The sequence below is a fragment of the Vicia villosa genome, unplaced genomic scaffold, assembly GCF_029867415.1.
Source record: "Vicia villosa cultivar HV-30 ecotype Madison, WI unplaced genomic scaffold, Vvil1.0 ctg.004306F_1_1, whole genome shotgun sequence".
Classification (NCBI taxonomy): Eukaryota; Viridiplantae; Streptophyta; class Magnoliopsida; order Fabales; family Fabaceae; genus Vicia; species Vicia villosa.
The window spans coordinates 118222-140973 of NW_026706408.1; the positions used below are offsets into that span (position 1 = coordinate 118222).

The window sequence follows — 22752 nt, forward strand, 5'->3', positions numbered from 1 at the left end:
CAAACTTAGGATCAATGCAAAGAGGGCGTAGCATAAAAGAAGTTTGGTGTCGTAAGCTTTGAGAGGAGACCCTTGTAACCCATTCAAAATTGGCTTGCAACATGGTGACATATCACTGCCAATTACCTGCGCGCATGACTCAATCTTCTCCATGCTACATGCAGCTTACCAATGGCTCACTTTGCATGCTCATATCTTCCACCACGGATCCTCAATTATTTCAAGTTTATATTCAAAATATAGAGGACATGGGGAAGAATAAGTAGACATTGGAATTGACTTCACATAGTGCTTTTATCTCTATAGAATTAGCTTTACATTTGGCACACCACCTGCTTGACAAATTGCTCACGTGTGACTCAGATTCTTGGCCTGGCCGGATGTACAATTTTGACTCTGCGAGGATATGACTTTGGAGCTTCATAAGTGATTCAATATTAATCCAAATGATCCAATTCTTGGCTTTTTGAATAGAGGACATGAAGGAAATGCTCTTGATGTTGAGTTTGGATCAAGGGAATGCTTACACTTCTCTAAAGATTGGCTTGAAAATGGCACACAAGGTGTTTGACAAAATGCTTGCGCTGGCCCAGGGATTTTCCCAGCATCTTGCCTTGCATTCAGTTTTGGTCTTCCAAGTTCAAAGCTTCATAACTCTTGATCTAAGCTTGCAATTAAAACGTGTTCAACTACAAAGTTGTAGTATGCCATGAATGGAACAACTCTTTTCTTGAGCTTGTTTTGAAATGAGGCCTCTAGACACGTGTATAGTATCCATGAAGTTGATTGGTCATCCAATTCAAAAACCCAAATATTTTTCTAAGTGTTTTTTCACTTTCTATTTTTGGTAACTTCACATTTCAACTACCATTCCCAAAATGGCAATTTTGAATATTTCTTGATTTTATTTATTTCTTTGATTTTCTTTGACCGATTTTCCACCAAAAGTCAATATTTGATAGTTGACCTTGTCTTTGACCAAAAGGTCAGCTTTTCCTGATTTTTCCGATTCTAGATGAATTCCCCGATTAATCAGTTTCTGATCTAATTCTCAATCAATTTTCAAACAACGAACTCTCGTAAATGTTTCTTCAAGGCAACCACATTTCACATTCAAAATCATCTCCTGATTAAATTTTGACCAAAAAGTCAACAAGGTTGACTTTGGTCAAAGCCCTAATTTGGAAGGCCTGATGAACTTGAGGATTGTATCTTTTAATCAAAGCTTTGGCTTGGAGGCCATGAAACCCTGATTTTAGGAGGACTTCAATGGGAATGATGACATACAATTAGACTTCAAATCTTCTCTTATTTTTTATCAGGAATTTCTTCTGCAGAAGCTCTTTTCTTATCAATTCTGAATAGTAACCATGATATGGATGAATGTAGTGGATGAATGGCCTAGATGAGGTATGCACATGAATGTAAGGTGAGGGCCAACTGAGGAAACCCCTGATACAAGGTTGAAACGCCCAAAAAAAGGCGATGGAAAATTCTTGCACCACTAACTTGTGTTCCATCATCTAAATATGCAGGCAGTGTTTCTAGTTCTATTACGGTTCCAGGAAGATGCTCTTGCATGACTAACAACCATTGCGGAAGGTCATTGTATGAAGCCTCCCAGTTTCCATAAATAGACTCGATTGCTTTGTTCTTTGAAAGCCATCCCTTTTTATAAGATATTGTGTAGTTGTAAACTGTATGAACATGAGCGATAATAGTTTTCACCTTGATTGAAGCGTCGTCGCTGACAAGAGCTCTGATGCTTTGAGCGATAATATTTGAGTCAAGCTTGTTGTGCTCTTGTGAAATAGCAAACGCCATGCAAGTGTGTAGTCCACCAATTCTACCAATAACCCATTTACCACACCCCTTTCGTAAGGATGCTCTACATGTGAAGTCGCATCCTTCCATCTTACATCTAATCAAGAAACGTTGCGTATCAGACTTATAAATCTCGTAATCAACACTATTTTTAATGTGATATTGACGGATTGCATACATACAACTTTCTTTGTTTTCAAACTCCATGCCTTCCTCTAAACCTCCACATTCATGACCCTCGTCTATGGAATCAAAGACCGATACAGGCACAATAGAATCGAAGGAAACATGATTTCTCATGTGATATGGTGGGTTGTATAAACCAAGTACTGGAGAAGGTTGTGACACAGGCATAATTTCGTCACCTGAATCGTCACTTGAACCACCAAACAAATCAAGTTGCCTGGCATCATCAGAGTCCCTATCATCACCAACCTCTTCTTACGCAAACAATCGTCATTTAAGTTTTTTAGTTTATCTTTAGTTCTTAAATATTATTCATAAATAATTATCATTTAAGTTTTTTAGTTTACGTTTAGTTCTTAAATATTTTAGTTTATGTTTAGTTCTTAAATATTATTCGTAAATAATCGTCATTTAAGTTTTTTAGTTTATGTTTAGTTCTTAAATATTATTCGTAAATAATTATCATTTAGTTTTTTAGTTTATGTTTATTTATTTAACATTACTATTTTTTTTATTACAGCTAGATGATGAATATATACATGGGTTTAGATGTAGAAGTCACCAGAAGTTGAAGCCATATTCTACAACCGTCCCATATCTAATTTCGCCAAATTTACACCATATAACGAAAATACCCTCAACCCAAATTGACAACCGATTAATTTTAGCGTTAATAGAAAGATGGAGGCCAGAAACTCACACTTTTCATCTTCCGACTGGTGAATGCACCATCACGTTGGAGGATGTTAACATGTTACCGGGCCTTCCTGTTGATGGTACGCAATTAAATGGTCCTTCCGAGGTAGATGAAGATGTATGGCCTACAATCGTAGGGGAAGTGCCACTTGAAAATGCTTTACATGGTTCCGCTGTAAAATTGACATGGCTTAAAGCCATTTATCAAGCAGAAGCAAATATACCAACAGAAGCTTCAACAGAAGAGTATAAAATGAGATATGCTCGAATTTATATAATGATTCTCATTGGGCAACTTTTGTTTCCCGACAAAAGCGGCAGCCACGTCCACCCAAAATGGTCACAATTCCTCTTTGATTTTAATCAGTGTGGCACATATAGTTGGGGTTCTGCTGTTTTGTGTAACTTGTACAGGGAGATGTGCAAAGCTTGTGAATTTAAAGTAAAAGAAATATCAGGATGTCTTTTACTTCTTCAAGCTTGGGCATTTACATGCATGCCTATTATTTCTCGTGTATCTGCGTTCCCTCCAACATATCCTTATGCTTCGAGGTAAATTATAATTTAATTTCATTATTTAATTTTTTAAATTTCTTTTGAATAATTTTTATATTTTTTTGTTTCCTTTAGATAGTGCGTTAAAGGCATGAACTTCAAGAACAACCCCCGGAACTATCTCCAAGGATACCGGTTCCAAATTGATCACATGCGGCCAGATCAGGTTTCTATTCATCAGCTCTTTTGGGAATATATTTTGTTTTAACTCTATTTCGTTACACCAAAAAATTTATTCAATTAATTATACTTGCCAATTTATTTGGAGGCCGTATCTAGGATTTGCGCCCCCACTACATGAAGATAGTTCGATTTGGAGTGCAAGAACGTATTAATTTGTTTCCATCTTGTTGAAATGCATCAAAGTGATCGAGTGAAACTTCAGTTTGGCTATCTACAACATATACCCGATACACCAATGTGCCTCAAAGAACATCACAAGATGAAAACAAACAAGTCCCGCTTAACTCCAAGGACTGAACTATACCGCGGCGAGCAACAGTGTTGGATAGATAGGGAATCCTATACGTTTGAAGGAACACAATTACAAGAGGAGACAAAACCATCAGTAGAGTACATGCATTGGTATAGGTCGCTTCCATTCATGTATGCATCGTACAAACACTTTCTCACTGACATGCGTTCAATTCCAAATTCAACAAACCATCCAAGTGGGTCTCAACAACAACCTCAACCCCAACTATTTCAACAACAACATCAACCCCAACTCTTTCAACAACAACCTCAACACCAAACCTTCCAACAACAACATCAACCCCAACCTTTCCAACAACAACATCAACCCTTCCGACAATACCATCTTAACCCCAATTATTCCCAACAACGTACTCTAGCCCTTACATTGACGCACAATACTATTCCTACACCCAATACACCCTATCTCACTCTCAAACAAATTATAACTACCAAACCCAACACCAACAGACCTATATTCGTCCACCCATGCAATTCACACCTATCCCGCATCCAAACTTTTATTCCCCTTACATCCAACAAAACCCTTCAACCTCATACACTCAACCACCCACCACTTCTTACATCCCAACACCATGACCCTCCGCACACACAATCCACCTCAAACTTAAACTTGGATCTTAATGTCAGTGATTATGAGTTAATAAATCAAATTTGGTCTCCTCCTCCACCTCCAACACAAGAAACACAAGACGACCCTGCTCCAACTGAAGAAGAAGAAGAACAATATGGTCGTGGTCATCGTGTGTGACGAGCACCTCCCTGTGGTACCCATGGTTATTTGGATCGTCACTGGTTTTTTTATTTGTATGAAATGAAATATATGAAATGTCGTATTAATATTATTAGTATTAATTATGTTTAATAATATTTGTTTATAAATTATTATTTTATATTAAAATTTATTTAGTATTAATTAAGTTTTAAATCATTTAATTTATTTATTGGATTTATATGATATAAATATATATAACAAAAATAGTTTAAATCACAAAAACGAAAAAAAATAGAAAAGGGCATGTCTCCATATGAATTGGCGACATACTCTCTTGATTAGAGGGGATCCACCATGTCTCCATATGGATGGGCGACATGCTCTTGAAATCAGAATGGCCCCACTATATCTCCATAAAGATTGGCGGCATGGTCCAAAGTGTGACATTCTGAGAATTTAATTTCAGAACGTGGCATATAGGAAATTGTGTTTCACACATATGGGGAAAAAATTCCATAAATAGTGAGAGGTAAAATTGTGTAGATCGTATCTAAATATGTATACAAACACTCCATGCTAGTGGTGCTAGATTTGCGTGATTCCAATATGAATGGATTATTATAAGATTGATAATGACATTGACCATGCAATTTGACTTCGTGTCACTCTACGACATAGTTGACCATATGTACTTTTCAAATCAAGAAAATTAGGGTTTTTGTTTTCAAATGTCCTGCACATTGAACAAGAATCTGTCCTTGATATATATCACTTTTACTTGGTATTTCAATACATCATATTGAATGTTTAATTACTTATCTGACCATACTCGTTTTCATGTTTAGTTTTTGTGCCCAATTAACAAGTTTGATTGTTTCAACCTTCACTTTTCAAACCATACGAATTAATACTTAGTCAAATTAAAAGAATTTCAAATTTTAGAACTTGATGCAGAGGAAAGCTAGCAACATACTTTCTCTATATATATGTCTTCTTGTTCCAAAACATATCATTCCCACCCTCAAATCGCAGCACCTATTAGCAAAACCTTGTTTACCCTAATTAAATATATCAATAGAGGCAAAAGCAGAAGGATCATTTTTTATACTTATCATCTCACCCAAATTAGTTACGTTAATACAAATTAAAGTGATCATATATTTATATACATGGCTTTCTCTTATAATTCTGGGAGGATGCTTTTTACTATTATCATGATCATTTTTTTCATTCTGGTCGTTTCTTGTCAACTTGGAGTCGATTGTAGACCTTTGCGAGATGATCACATTTCAAAAGAATTTGATGGGCTTTTGTTGCAGTTTCTTCGTGGTCCATCCAAGCCATCAAGTCCGGATCCAATTCAATCCTAAGCAAGAAAAGTGTATATACGAAAAGTTGTTCATAATATACTACCTATCAACCTTACTAATAATCTTACTTTCTGTAAATGTTTCAATTTTAACAGCTTACCCATGCAACTATTTGTTGTATTTCATAATAAAGATTCTTTTATTCACATTTTCCCTTATGATTAATATGTAACGAAATTTCAACCAAATTCTTTGATATAAATATCATTTTCTCTTACAAATTGTTTTATATATATAGCCATCTCATTAGGATATATAGTACGAGTATGTGGGTTTTGTGTAGTAGAATAAAACGACTTGGATCAATAAAATGTCATTGGTTAGTTTCCACACAATATCTAATAGTTTTTGTCTTTAAAATAAACGTCAAAATTTAGGTACAATTCTTTAGGTGTGGTTCTTACTATTTTCCAATGTAAATATGACAAATACACATAAATATGATTTAGTGAGTGAAAATAAGAGAAATTTGCATATGTGTAAGAGGAAATTATACACTTGTCACATTTTCATTAGAAAATAGTAAGAACCACACCTAAAGAATTGTATCTAAGTTTTGTCCTAAAATAAATATCAACTTTAGAATTTTCTTAGGCTTTGTTTGCGAGTTTAGAGGGGAAGGGAGGGGAGGGGGGGGATGATTTGATTTTATTCATAACTTCAAAAATCTCATAAAATGAAGGAACTAAAAAATTGTATTGAACGGGAGTTTTGAAGGGCTTAAAAAATGATAATGACTCTATTATCATTCTAAACAAAATCAATTTTTCATAAAACGTCAAATATTTTTTTATATTTTTTAAAAATTTTCGTTTTTCGGAAGCCTTTCCCTCTCCTCCCCTCCAAACTCGCAAATATAATGTTAAAATTTCTTTTTACTCTTTATTTATTTTGGAGTTTAGGCTTGTTCAAATAAAGAAGGCAATCACGATTAATGTTTTCAAATATTTATAGATTCCTTTCAAATAACACACCCTAACTTTAAAAAATAGGGGGAGTTAAAATGAGGCATCAGAGTTAGTAGATATTTAATACTGTGAGTTGAGTTGAGGTTTAAATAAAATTAAACTAGAATCTGACCCGTGCAACGGTTGTATACGGTTGTATGTTTTGTATTTTTTTATTTTTTTATAACATTATATAAAATAATAATAAAATAGACCATAATAGTGAACAACTAGAAAACATATTAATATATAAATTAATCATTCTAATTGTAACTTTTATGAGTTTAGCAAAAACTCTTTGCTATACTTATCTTAAGTTCTATTTAGTGAGTAATTTTCTTTTATTTTGGATTTGTGTCTAGCCCCTCATCTTGTAATCTTGCTTGGATCTTCCGATCCTTATTAATATATTTCTTGATTAAAAAAAATATTAATATATAAATTATGTAAAGTTTTAATTCAGAATTAAAATCTGTTAATTATATGAAATGTTATTTTATTTATAAAGAATTAACATCACACCATATATTATCGAATATGCCTAATGTTTTTTTTTTTCTTTATAAAAAAACTAAGTGTATACTTTCTTGCTACTCAAAACATTTTATATATTAAGAAATTTGTAGTTTAAATTTTAACCTAAAATATTTGAGAGAATTAATTAGTTGATGTCATTTAATTTCCATTAATTTTAATTGTGCATATTTCATTAAATAATTTAATTTTTAATTCAAAATTACTTAATTTCTAAAACTTATAAAAGAATGTTATGATTGAAATAATTATCAGATCACTTTCCAATTCTTATACAGATTTAAGGAATTGGGTAGTGTTGAAAGTATTTTCGGTAAATATTTTCTAATATATCGTATCCACAGAGACTGAGTCAATAGTACTGCCGTTCTACAGTCAAATTATAATGAGTAGTAAAAAGCATTGGTTTTGATTGTTTATTCTAAAAGTGCGTATAAGAAAGTACTAAGTAATTGACTGAAAGCTTAAAGAATGAATAACAATGGTGATGAATATGTTGAGTTCTAGGATTCATCAACCTATTCGTATGTAATTGATCAATTAATCCACAAGTGAACCCTTATATAAGTTATCATCTTCATTCATCCTCAAAACTGACCTCATGTCTAAGATCAATTTAGAACCACCTCTACCGGTATGATATTCGATCTCTCAGAATAACAATAAGGTTAAAGGGAATTAAACACAATGATTTACGAAAACTTATTCACGATCTCATCTCTGAAGATTAAAAACAAGTTAATATAAAAACATAGGGAAAAAGTATAAACCCTATCTCTCGATTGATGGTTCAACGATGATATAAAATAAAAGCAAGGTTCTTTATTGATAATAAAACTTAAACAATTGTTCACAAGAATTAATCAAAGTTATTGCATCTTCATAGGTTAACTACTACCTTAAACTCAACACAATGGGGTTTAGCTCTCCATAGACATGAAGAACACACAAAACTTCATAGAGGGATTCATCGTGATCAAGGGAATGTCTTCAATTGATGTTGAATTCTCCGTCGGATGTTGTTTTCAGCTCTGGAATATGAATGCTCTCTGAATTTCGCTCACCAAAGATCATGTACTTATGAGGATTAGAGCTTCTATTTATAACATTATTTCTTTTTACGAAGCTTCCGCGGCGCGGCATGGGTTGGCGAGGCGCGAAATGGGAACAAAAGGTTTGGCGCGTCTCGCCCAGTTTTGCTGCGGCTCGGCCTCTGCTTCATCCCACTTCTTTGTGATTTTGCTTCTCCAGAGTCCTTACGCCTTCGCGTTTCCTCGTCCCTACTTTCCAACCTTAGTACCTGCACAAATAACACCCAAAGTGATTCAATTTGCTCTACAATTAGCATCGAACTTCTAGAGTTTAATTGGGTAAACCTCTCCTTTTGCGCAGGTCCCAGGAACCGTTTGGTGTTGGTTTCCCGAGCATGGGCACCACGAGAACCGGAACTTGTGGTCTTTGTGCGACCTCTCTTGGCCGGTTGCATCTGCATAGATAGACATAAATAACCACACAAACAACATTATACATCATAAGATGTATCAAAATTGAAATAGCCTTGCAAAAATTCACACAGTCGCGGCTCGCTGCCTCGTGGCCGCGGCGCGACTGTGAGCGAAAATTTGAAAAATATATGTTGATGGCAGTGGTACCAAATACACATAACTTCAATGATTGTTTTACCACAACAATCATCCATTACAGAGTCTTCTAGCCTAGGGTTTTTCAGAATGACCACTCAAAATGCTTAAATCTTCTCACCCATTCTTAGGGTTTTACCTTTCCTCTTTCATGAAATTGAAAGGAAGAAAGAGTAGAGACATACCTTGTTGGTGGTGGGGACGAAATGCTGACGACAATAGTGACAAACTTGTGAATTTTTGGCTCGAGCCTCGTTGGGGCAGAGTCACTTCTCGGTGTGGGGCAAACAAATGAAGTGGGGTTTGAAGAAAAACCCTATTTCTGTCTTTTAAAAAATTGAGAGTCGCAAAGCCGCGCCTCGGTCCTTAGTGACTGCGGAGCGCTAAACCTACTGACTTGTTTTCACGGTGCGCGGTCACTCTGGCGAGGCGCGCTGGTTTAAAAAAATTTGTTTCTTCTTTTGGTTGCCTTCCATTTGCCACAGTGAACTGATGATATATAAATGAAAAAATACTGAAATTAAAGTAAAAGAAATATTACCATGTTGGGTTGCCTCCCAACAAGCGCTTTCTTTAACGTCGTTTGAGATCGACAATCAGCTTCATTAAGTACTCAGAAGTGCAAGAGTACACACTTCCCTATCAAATTCTCCCCCAAGGTAGACTTTCAGTCTTTCTCCATTGACAATCCAACTCTCTTTTGTTTTGTTATCCTCAATGACAATAGCGCCATATGGTTTGACTTCTTTGACCATGAATGGTCCTGACCACTTGGATTTCAGTTTACCTGGGAATAGTCTTAGCCTGGAATTGAACAGAAGCACAAGATCTCCTACCTTAAACTCTTTCTTTTTGAGTTTCTTGTCATGGTATCTTTTCATATTTTCCTTGTACATTTTGTTGGACTCATATGCTAAGTACCTGAACTCTTCTAGCTCGTGGAGTTGCTCTTTCCTTTTTTTAAAGGCTAAGTTGTCATCTCTATTAAAGAAACGTAGAGCCCACAAAGCTTTGTGCTCTTTCTCTGCGGGTAAGTGACATGCCTTCCCATAGACCATCTGAAAAGGTGATGCACCAGTGGGGGCTTTGTATGCGGTCCGGTATGCCCTAAGAGCATCATCAATCCTTGCGGACCAATCTTTCCTGGATACTGAGACTGTCTTCTCTAGGATATTCTTTATTGCTCTGTTAGAGATTTCTGCCTGCCCGTTGGTCTGAGGGTGATAAGGTGAGGCAATCTTATGATTGACGCCGCACTTCTCCAACACTTTAGCAACCTGTTCATTAACAAAATGGGATCCACCATCGCTGATGATTACTCGAGGCATGCCAAATCGGGTAAATATGTTACGGTTTAAAAATTTCAATACCGTTTTGGCATCCGCCTTAGGAGTAGCGATAACTTCAACCCACTTGGAAACATAATCCACAGCAACTAAAATGTATTCATTAGTAAATGAGGTAAGAAAAGGTCCCATGAAATCTATCCCCCAACAATCAAAAACTTCAACTTCGATCATGGTTTGAAGTGGCATCTCATCTCTTTAACTTATCCCTCCAACTCTTTGGCATTTGTCGCAATTTATCGCATGGTGGTGGAGTCTTTGACCTTGATTATTGTTCATATAATTGACTTCTTCTTTGACAACCGATGGGAAAAATCCAGTTTGATGATCACCTTTGCATAATTCACAACATGCTACCTGATAAGTATTAGAAACTCCATTTAGCTCCTTGAGTTGTTGTGGCAACTTGGACATTTGTTGCGTCAAAAGCTCCACTTGTGAAGTTAGCAATTTGTTTTGTGCCAACAAAGCATCACTATTAGTTAGCTCTAACATTCCAGGCTTCTTATCTCTGACAGTTCGATCATGATTGCCCTGACGGTCATTTAGAGCCATTCGCTCAATTATTTGAGTCGCTTCAACAGGTGTTTTGGACATTAGTGAGCCACCAGCTGTGGCATCCAAAAGTGTCTTGTTTGTGGGTGTGAGACCGTTGCGGAACATGTGAATTTGATCAACTTCTGCAAAACCGTGTCCCTTGCATTTTCTCAGCATAGCTTTATATCTTTCCCAAGCTTCATTCAGTGATTCATTACTACCTTGAGAGAATATGGCAATTGCTGTTTTTGCATCAAAGAATCAGTTTTGAGAGTAAAACCGTTCCAAGATTTTTTCTTCCAAGGTATTCCAATCAGTCATTACTGCTTCGGGTTGATCTAGATACCAATCTTTAGCCTTCGATAGCAAGGAATGTGGGAACAACCTTTTGAACAATGTCTCTTCATCCGCTTGAGCTACACCTGTAGTACCTGCTAACTCATAGATTCGAGTAAGATGTGTGTATGGGTCTTCATGGTCCAATATGGCGAAAGGACTTGCACAAATGAGCTGTAGAATACCGGTCTTCAATTCAGATGTCCGCCCGTTGGCGGCAGTCCTTGCGAATTGTGGATTAAGGCGAGGACTATTTGCGCATGGAGCTGTGGCGGCCATGTTTACAACAGTGTGTTGTATGATGACTTCTTGCTCTTCTTCAAATAGTTCGTGAAAATAAAGTCCGTTAGACGACTCGTCAATGGTTTCTAATGCTTGTGACGAAGTCGCAGTTGCGTTGTCTCTTGCCTTTGCTATGTTTGCTCTTCTTCGTGTTTTGCTATTCAATCTCCTAGCGGTCCTTTCGATCTCAGGATCAAAAAGATGTTGATTGCTGGAAACCTTGCTGCGCTTACACTAATTCTGCAAAAACTAACAAACACGTGAAACAATCAGAGTAATAAAAGTAAACTCAAAATAAAAGCTATTGCAATGCGTGCAATATTGACACAGTCCCCGACAACGGCGCCAATTTGTTGAAAGTATTTTGGGTAAATATTTTCTAATATATCGTATCCACAGATACCGAGTCAATAGTACTTCCGTTCTATAGTCAAATTATAATGAGTAGTAAAAAGCATTGGTTTTGATTGTTTATTCTAAAAGTGCGTATAAGAAAGTACTAAGTAATTGACTGAAAGCTTAAAGAATGAATAACAATGGTGATGAATATGTTGAGTTCTAGGGTTCATCAACCTATTCGTATGCAATTGATCAATTAATCCACAAGTGAACCCTTATATAAGTTATCATCTTCATTCATCCTCAAAACTGACCTCATGTCTAAGATCAATTTAGAACCACCTCTACCGGTACGATATTCGATCTCTCAGAATAACAATAAGGATAAAGGGAATTAAACACAATGATTTACGAAAACTTATTCACGATCTCATCTCTGAAGATTGAAAACAAGTTAATATAAAAACCTAGGGAAAAAGTATAAACCCTATCTCTCGATTGATGGTTCAACGATGATATAAAATAAAAGCAAGGTTCTTTATTGATAATAAAACTTAAACAATTGTCCACAGGAATTAATCAAAGTTATTGCATCTTCATAGGTTAACTACTACCTTAAACTCAACACAATGGGGTTTAGCTCTCCATAGACATGAAGAATACACAAAACTTCATAGAGGGATTCATTGTGATCAAGGGAATGTCTTCAATTGATGTTGAATTCTCCGTCGGATGTTGTTTTCAGCTCTGTAATATGATTGCTCTCTGAATTTCGCTCACCAAATATCCTTTACTTATGAGGAGTAGGGCTTCTATTTATAACATTATTTCTTTTTACGAAGCTTCCGCGGCGCGGCACGGGTTTGCAAGGCGCGAAATGGGAACAGAAGGTTTGGCGCGTCTCGCCCAGTTTTGCTGCGGCTCAGCCTCTGCTTCATCCCACTTCTTTGTGATTTTGCTTCTCCAGAGTCCTTACGCCTTCGCGTTTCCTCGTCCCTACTTTCCAACCTTAGTACCTGCACAAATAACACCCAAAGTGATTCAATTTGCTCCACAATTAGCATCGAACTTCTAGAGTTCAATTCTAACCATAAAATCATTAAAAATCATAAGATATGTTCAACTTCAGATCAAAAAGTAGTTATTTTAACACATGAAAATACTGTTAATTCACTCCTAACAGGTAGATAAATTATAATGTAATTTGAAAAGACTTTGTTTCATGATTAAAATTTAAGTGACACGTATGAATATTTGCTAACATGGCAAAATTGGTATGATGTGGCAAAATTTTAATGATGTGTCAAATGTTTTGGGATTCAATACATGCTTTTTAAAAATCTTAAATGTTGTTAGCAAAGCGTGTATGTAATTATTGTTGTTCAAATTTAATATTTCTCACAATAATAATAATAATAATAACAATAACTAACATTTCTAATTACATCCATACTTTATTAACTAACATCAAACATTCACTATTAGGAAAAAGACATTTAACCTTGATTGGATATAAAGTATAACATAAGTTTCACAGGCAAGATAACGAAGGATGTCATAAAATGTGTGCCATTTTACATCTCGTTTTTAACTCCTCTGAGGGAAAAAGATTGCACTTGTAGTGGATCTGCCCCCAACAACTACTAATTTGTTTTATTTAAAGGTGCTACTTTTACCTCTAGATTAGAATAATCGAGGAAAAAAATTTATATATATGTATATATATATATATATATGTATGTATGTATGTATGTATGTATGTATGTATGTATGTATGTATGTGTTGGAGCGGTAAAGCGGCAAGCAACAAAAGTTTTGGAAATATTTATCCGGGAATTTATCGTGTCCACAAAGATTAGTGCTACTGAATCGCCGTTCGACGGATTCTTAGTTATGAGTTTGGGTTAAAATGGGTTTAGACGGTAAATGCGGAAATTTAACTTATGAACACAAAAGAATTCATTCTTGATAGAGAATAGCTTATATGGTTTGAATCTAAACTACTCCTCACAAACTTAGATTTATCACTCCGCCGTACTCAATCTACAATACTCATCAGAATCACCACATATCCCTCACATCAATGTCCATTTCTGCAACACCGACGGAAATTCAACTATATTGCTCTTTCGACGATGTCTCAACCGATCGAACAACACAGAGACATTAAACTCAGATATTATGTGGATTTAAACCCCAATCCTATGTCTAGAATCAAAAGCTAACAGATATCCTCATTTTGAGCCTTAACCACCGAATGAATTGATTTCGTCGCTCAAAATCGCGCGTTTGAAGCCGTGTCTTCGACACTTTATTGCTCATGCTCCAAATATGCAAGAATACCTACGAAAAGAGTAGAAAAATATCAAAAAGTATAAAAGTGTATGAAAATATATCTATTCACTAAGTATACGTATTTATGCACAAAACGGGGAATTATTCAACGGTATTAACAAAAAGTATCGATAAGTGCCACTATTTACAAACACAAAATAACTACATTTTGGCACTTAACAACTCTCCCCAACTTGAATTTGTTTGTCCTCAAACAAGGCCAAACACTTAAAGAATCAAAAGTAAAAATCCAAAGAATCAAGAATCAACAAGATTTGGAAAAACGAAACAATTGTACGGTTCAAACAAAAATGCATAAACAAAGTAAACACTTACCACAATCCTACAACGAACATGAAAATGAAACGAATCCTAAGTACAAAAATCATACAAAATATTCTAAAACAAAACAAGCTCAATCACGAATCACGCCTAGCAAAAACTCATCGGTAGATGAAAAATACCGAAAGGTGAGGACTTTGAACACTCATCCAACAATCTTGCAAACAAAAGACAAAATTATGCGTTCATCTAAAAATAGTATTGAAAATGCAACGTCACGAATCACAAGGGCTTTCAAGGTTGTAATGTGGCTCGGTTAACAAACAAGTGATAAGTCCTAAAGCTAATCAAAACAAAAACTTGCCTAAACCTAAAGGAGTAATTACTTCCACAAAGTTTCAAACAATACAATTCCAATCCAACTTTCTTCTTCATCACAAGTTTCACACCAAACACAAAACTTATTAACACACTCTTATTCATACTCTTTTTGTTATTTTCTTTTTCAAACTTTTTCTCTTTTTTTTCTTTCTTTTTCTTTTCTTTCTTTTTCACATTTTTTCTTTTATTTTCACAACCTCATAATCAATCAACCAAAAAGTAAGTAAACATTCTCTCCTCAACTTGAATTCAACCATATTATCAAAGTGTGAATACTCCCTACTTTCTAAGGCAAGGTAAAAATTCAAACCAAAAATCATGGTTGAGGGTTCAAGAAAACAAAGAATCAACATCCATAAAAAAATGAGAACCACACACTCATAGACAAGCATTTAGCAAAAACAACATGGACATTGACAAAAAGGCTCAAAAGGGATACTAATGATCACACACTCACAAGGTGAATTGAATATTTGGCTATGGTAGTTGTGCTCAAAATCAAACAAGTGCCTTGATCACTTTCGTGCATTCACAAAATCAATACAAATGAAAGATTAAACATAATAATATCCAATTAAAACAAGAATTGTCGGTCTCTTGCATATATACACAATGGAAAGCCACCTCACATTTATGGTAAAAAGGGAAAACTAATTGTGATTCAAGTCATGAGCAAGTTATGCAAAAAGAATGAGTAATATGAAATTTGTACAAATGAAAAGTCTCATAAACATGCTATCCTATAGAAAGCGATAAACGAGTACCTTGCGACGTACAAATTTGAACAATCATTACCGCACAACCAGCATGTTGAATCTATAACAATCGAAGAATTACCAAATGCGACTCCAAGTAATCGGCCCAAAATTTGAGTTTAAACAACAACAAAAGAATTAAAAAATAAAATATAAAATACTATACTATAAAGCCTTGGTGTAAGTGGAAAAAAGGCTGGCCAAGTGAACCATTAAAAAGAATTCACATGCCAAAAGTTACAGGGCGCACGACGCACCCTCAAGACCGCACGACGCGCCCTCTTTGCGCGCGACGCACGCTACACCAGAAAAGCCAAAACCAGTCTAGAAGACTGCACAACTGGTGTAGCCTCCACTTAACACCTACACATCTCATTTTACACAACTAACAGAATTTACAAAAGTCAAAACCGTTGGGGTGCCTCCAAACAAGCGCTTTTTTTACGTCGTAAGCTCGACGCCTTTATTGTGCTCGGGTAGTAGCTTTCTCCACGGCACGCCAACGCTTTCGCCCCAATGCGAACCTAAAGAAAGTATCCTAACCACACACGAACAAACATTACGAAACAAGAAAATATACAACAATACGTAAACAACACGTATTAACAAACACATAACGATAAGTAAAAACACAATTTTTAGAAAAGTTTGGTGAAATTAACTAAACAAGTTGAAAAGTGAAGATTTGAAATTAAAGAACTATCCGAGTTCAACTTGTTTAATAAGTCCACCAAACAAAATTAGAACATGTACCTATACAATCCACTATACAAAAGTATACAAGTATAAGGAAATTCACAAATATACGATATTCAGAAAACTCAAAAACAAAGAAACTATCGCAATGCAAATTCAATAAAAACACCAGTCCCCGGCAACGGCGCCATTTTGTTGGAGCGGTAAAGCGGCAAGCAACAAAAGTTTTGGAAATATTTATCCGGGAATTTATCGTGTCCACAGAGATTAGTGCTACTGAATCGCCGTTCGACGGATTCTTAGTTATGAGTTTGGGTTAAAATGGGTTTAGACGGTAAATGCGGAAATTTAACTTATGAACACAAAAGAATTCATTCTTGATAGAGAATAGCTTATCTGGTTTGAATCTAAACTACTCCTCACAAACTTAGATTTATCACTCCGCCGTACTCAATCTACAGTACTCATCAGAATCACCACATATCCCTCACATCAATGTCCATTTCTGCAACACCGACGGAAATTCAACTATATTGCTCTTTCGACGATGTCTCAACCGATCGAACAACACAGAGACATTAAACTCAGATATTATATGGATGTTAACCCCAATCCTATGTCTAGAATCAAAAGCTAACAGATATCCCCCTAATCAAGATTTGTGATGTCTATTTCTACAACAACACAAATCCAAAACATTTAAGCAAAAAGATCAAGGAAACACCGATTAAGATTTATAAAGCAAACTTTATACAACTAGTAGAAAGAGTAACAAACATCCATGGGTTTATAGTATTTACATACAAACTCACCAAAAGATTAATACAAAGAGAAGAGAAGAAAACCAAATCTTTCGCGGTGTCAATCACGAGCAAAGAAGCTTCGACTCCGGATCATCCGATTGCAAGCTCCAATGGTGTTTCCAAGCTAAATCTACCAAAAAATGACCTATGGTGAGTTGGGGTCCGAAAATACCCAAAACATAACCTAAAAAAAAATCTGATTTTCGCCTATTTATTCAATTTTGAGTTCTATCCAGCGCGCGTCGCGCGTAGGAGCGCGCATGCGCCCAACGTTTTGAATTGAAAAAACAGCTTTTAGTAAAAATGGCGTAACTTGAGAACCGTAACTCCGATTTGCGCCCGGTTCAAAGCGTTAGAAAGCTTATTCAATTTTCTATCTAACAATGAATAAATGGCAGTCCAATTGATGATTTTTATCATCCTCATTTTGAACCTTAAGCACCGAATGAATTGATTCTATCGCTCAAAATCGCGTGTTTGAAGCCGTGTCTTCGACACTTTATTGCTCATGCTCCAAATACGCAAGAATACCTACAAAAAGAGTAGAAAACTATCAAAAAGTATAAAAGTGTATGAAAATATATATATTCACTAAGTATACGTATTTATGCACAAAACGGGGAATTATTCAACGGTATTAACAAAAAGTATCGATAAGTGCCACTATTTACAAACACAAAATAACTACATTTTGGCACTTAACAGTATTCATGCATACATGTATGTATGTATGTATGTATGTATGTATGTATGTATGTATGTATGTATGTATGTATGTATGTATGTATGTATGTATGTATGTATGTATGTATGTATGTATGTATGTATGTATGTATGTATGTATGTATGTATGTATGTATGTATGTATGTATGTATGTATGTATGTATGTATGTATGTATGTATGTATGTATATTCGTTGTTTTATTAATATACAAAGTTTCTTGTTTTACATTGTTTAGGTTTCAATCTTCAACTTAAAATATATAACAAATTTCGAATCAGATTCATCATTATTAATGTTAGTGAAGATTAAATGCTGGATCCTTGTTTCATTGAATCTTGGGGATGATTAAATGATGGATATTGCATGCATTTTTCTCTGATATAAAAAAATGGTTACATAAATAAAAACTATTAAGTTATATGATAGGAGATTATGTAAGAAAATCAATCTTGAACAAAATATTTTTTTGCGCTGTCAATTCGTCATAGAGAAAAATTTCAAGTTTCTTTAAGTTTCAATGTTTTTAAGACAAATGCTTTCATTATTAATGTTTGATATTCAGAATGTTTATAATAATATATAATGTGGTGTTAGCCTTTTGAATGGATGTCTTTTAGGTTTCACGCGGATCAATAATATTTGTCGTAGATTAATGTGGTAGAAGTGCCTTGAACATTGATATTCACTAAATTGACGATAAATATTTGTTTAAGGACGATAAAGAAATTCAATAAACACACTTATTTTTACCATCGATTATTAAAAAAAAACCAAGGTTACAATTTTTTCTTTTCAAATAAATAATACAAAAAAATTGGTAATTTAACCTTCGGTTTCTAATTAAAAACACTGAGGTAATAGATTACTTCTATTGCCGAATAAATGGTGAATGAAAAAAATTGAAGTAACATGTATTATTTTCTTTTTTCAATTTTTTTATCATTCACCAATTTCTTTGGGTGATGTAATAATCATACTAAAGACTTTATTCTAAAAAATAATATTGTAATATAATTAAGAATAAATTCACTACAAAAAAGAAGCTGTGCAGCGACGTGGCCCCCACGTCGTAACATGCAATATCACGTGGCAACTGAAAAGTAGCGACGTGGGGCTCTATGTCACAGGAGCCAAAGTGGCAACCATGTAGCGACGTGGAAACCACGTCAGAAAGTAGCGACGTGCCTACCACGTCGCAACAGAGTTACATGGGGAACATGTATCTGCACACACAGCAGGTGTGGCAGGTGGGACAGGTACGTTTGTTGACCAGTGTAGCGACGTGGTCTCCACGTCACTACATTAAATGCTTTTTTTTTAAATTTAATAAGCAGGAGCTATTTCATTTTATATAATTAATTAATTTATTTATATAATAAAATTAATATATAATAAAATATATATAATAAATTTTATATAATAAATTCTATAAAATAAAATTTATATAATAAAATTTATATAATAAAATTTTATAAAATAAATTCATATACTTAATTTATATAATTAATTCAATTAAATAAAACTAAACATTTAAAACTAATATTTTAATGAATTAAAATGTATAATAAGTTACATAAAAATAAATTAAAAACAAATAAAATACAAAATGTTTTTAAGAAGCATCATCATCCGGAAAATAATTATCCGGATTAAAATCATCAGCCACTCCGTCATCCTCCGGCTGATCTTGAGGAGGAACATTACTGTAATTCCCACCTCCTTGCATAAACCGTCTCATCTGCTCCTCCATCTCAGCTTGTTTCTTCATAATGCCCTCTATCTGCCGCGCATGCTGCTCCTCCATATCAGCCTGCCTCTTCCGCATCATCTCCAACTGGGCCTCACTTTCGCGTCTCGCCATTTGCCTTATTAATTCAGTTTGTTCCTGTGTCAGATTTGGTTGACGCGATCCACCCTCTCCATCCTGAACTCTTTGGAACAGATTACGGTCACCAGATCTATAGCTGGACGCCAAATTTCCAGCCCCAAAAAAGCAACCATTAGGCCCTTTATCTTTAATAACATCACACCGAATGTAGTGATCAACATCCGCGTTAAGCGGCTCCCCCTCTGCTGGCATGAATTGAGGATTATTTTCCAGAAAAATGGCAAGTCGTCTATCATATTCTTCCTGCACACATATATACATATTATAAATTAAAATATATTAAAACGTTGCCACGTGATTTTCACGCCACAACTTATGATTTGCCACATGATTTTCACGTGGCAATTTATCAATTGCCACATGAAATTCACATCACAAACTTTGTACCAATATAAAAAAAATAAACAACGTAAATTTCACTTACAAGATACATCCTCGTGCGCTCGTCGACAACACCTCCCGATCTCCTTGTCCGGGTCCTCGAAATCAGCTCAGGCATCAATGGTCTTCTCCCCAACTGCTTAGCCTATATAATATAATTAAAAATAATTAGTAAATTATATTATGAATAAAGATGTAACTTAAAAATTTTAAAACTTTTACCAATCGTCGGGCATGCTCGGCGGTGCTAATACTTCCAACTGTGTTGACACAACCGCCCTTTTCAGATGCCCTCATCTTCTTAAAAGTTTCTGATTTAGCCCGGAATTCTGGAGTCCTCCAATATATTACAAGCTCCTGAAAAACCTCCTCGCCTATCCAGCTAGGACGGATGCCGTGAAGCTCATAATTCTCCCTTACTCGCCGCAGCATATTAGACATTCTTTTAGAGCATCTGGTATTGAAAACTTTCTGAATGGTTTTTTCACTCAATGGATCCCACACGCATTTCTCCTGCAATAATGTTTTGTATGACATCAAAATAAAATGTTAAGTAATTATAATGAGAATTTCATTTAAATAACCATAACTAAAAAAATAAATTAAATGCACAACTTAAATAAATAACAATACCTTAAACATTCTAAACCATTCATCTTTATTATCGACGTCCCCATAGCTCTTAAAAGCTGATTTATACATCTGCTGAACTATATAGTTAACAATCCTTGCAGCAGTCCGACTCGGAGTAAAACTGAAAGAAAAAATGAAAATGTTAGATATAAATTTATACAAAAAATGAAAATATATACATACTATAAAAGTTTTTAAATAGGAAACTTACTTGCTTCCTTCGGGATCATCGGGATCATCCCTCCCACGAAGATCAGCTCCGTCTATCTCATCAACTGCCTCATCAACCTCATGGGCTGGTACATGTGTGGGATGTGGGGTGCGTGAGCCTCCAACCTGTGTGGGGCGTGGACTAGGAGATCGTCCAGCCTGTGTCGGACGTGGACGGGGAGATCGTCCAGCCTGTGTGGGGCGTGGACTAGGAGATCGTCCAGCCTGTGTCGGAGGTGTACTGCTGGATCCTCCCGTATGCTGAAAGGAGGAAGTCATCTGCATGGGATATGAGAAACCAGATCCTCCAGTATGCTGGAAGGATGAAGGCATGCCAGTATGGGCGAATGGAAAGCTGGGCGGGGGCACACCAGTATGTGTGAATGGAAAGCTAGGTCCTCCCGCCTGCTGGAAGGACGAGGGCACACCAGGATGCTGGAAGGATGGCGGTACCGCTGAGTACTGGAAGGATGGCGGTACCCCAGACGGGAATGTGTGGGAGGAGAGTAATGGGGTAAAAGCCTGAGTACTGGCTAAAGACATAGGATCAACACTCTGAGGGCGGGAAGACACGGCCATGTGAGGCGCCTCACATACTACTATCCTCGGACGTTGGGACTTCTTACCACTATCTTTACTCTTAGGTGGCATTTTACCTATTTTATTATTCATCAACACATAAATATTCATCAACACATAAATATTCATTAACACATAAATAGATATTCATTAACACATAAATATATAGTTAATAGATATCCACTAACACATAAATAGATATTCATTAACACATAAATAAATATTCATTAACACATAAATAAATATTCATTAACATATAAATATACATTCAATGTTTAGTTATTCTTCATCTTCGCTATCCACATCATTCTCTTCATCATTCTCTTCATCATTCTCTTCATCATTATCTTCGTCGTTCTCTTCGTCGTTCTCTTCGTCATTCTCTTCATTGTTGTCATCGGATTCAAACTCTTCATCATTCTCTTCATCCACATTATTTTCAACCAACAATATAGATGCATCAACTTGATGTCCCTCAACAATTGTATCAGACAAACTTGTAATGTCTTCAGCTGCAACCACTTTATTAATTTGATCAACATCATCAACTTGATAGGCAACATCTTCTACTTGATCGCCATTTTCAATATGACCTTGCGGTTTTGTTTTTATTACAACACATCATCCTCTTTTACGTGTCACAAATGAAGGATAAGGTACATAATAAACTTGCCTAACAATATTTGACATTATGAAAGGATCATACTCTTTGTATTTCCGGTTCATTTGAATCTCAACAGTACCGTATGACCTGTCTATTTTTGTGCCTCTACTTGGATCATACCATTCACAATAAAACAAGACAACTTTATTTTCTGAATCCATGTAATGGTATACCAACTCGTAGATATGTTTAATAACTCCATAAAAGTCATCTTCACCACCATCTGTAACTCCTTTTACAAATACACCACTGTTTATGGTTTTTTTCCCTTCGGTCCATGCCTCAGTGTGAAACTTATATTCGTTCACGAAGTATGTGTGCCATTCATTTGCGCTTTGGATAGGGCCTTCTGCCAAGTTTCTCAAATGGAGTATTTCTGGAGTTGGTGGAAACACGGTAGACAATCTTTGCTTGAACCATAAGGGAAATTGAGCATGAATGACGCCGGATGTTGACTGTACACCGGTACTATGAAAATAGGCATTGTTAAATTCCCTACAAAATATACACCATAAGTTAAATAAGTTTGGTATACAGACATTGTCAACAAAGGTAAAAAAACTATTGGGTAAACTTACTCAAGGTATTGTTTAACTTCGACGCAGTTGATCAAGACATG

At 35.5% G+C, this 22752-nt stretch overlaps 2 protein-coding genes across 2 annotated transcripts; both read left to right on the forward strand.

Moving 5' to 3' along the window:
* The first annotated feature begins 2761 nt into the window (after positions 1–2761).
* On the forward strand, positions 2762–3340 carry LOC131641946 (protein MAIN-LIKE 1-like). The gene is made up of 2 exons (XM_058912239.1): positions 2762–3258; positions 3337–3340. The coding sequence occupies exons 1-2, from the start codon at positions 2762–2764 to the stop codon at positions 3338–3340; spliced, it is 501 nt and encodes a 166-aa protein (XP_058768222.1).
* A 339-nt stretch (positions 3341–3679) lies between these two features.
* On the forward strand, positions 3680–4507 carry LOC131641947 (uncharacterized). The gene has a single exon (XM_058912240.1). The coding sequence runs from the start codon at positions 3680–3682 to the stop codon at positions 4505–4507; it is 828 nt and encodes a 275-aa protein (XP_058768223.1).
* Positions 4508–22752: the final 18245 nt, after the last annotated feature.

Excerpts from the sequence above, each read along its gene's own strand:
- LOC131641946 (XM_058912239.1), top strand. The coding sequence starts at position 2,762 with ATGTTACCGGGCCTTCCTGTTGATGGTACGCAATTAAATGGTCCTTCC.
- LOC131641947 (XM_058912240.1), top strand. The coding sequence starts at position 3,680 with ATGTGCCTCAAAGAACATCACAAGATGAAAACAAACAAGTCCCGCTTA.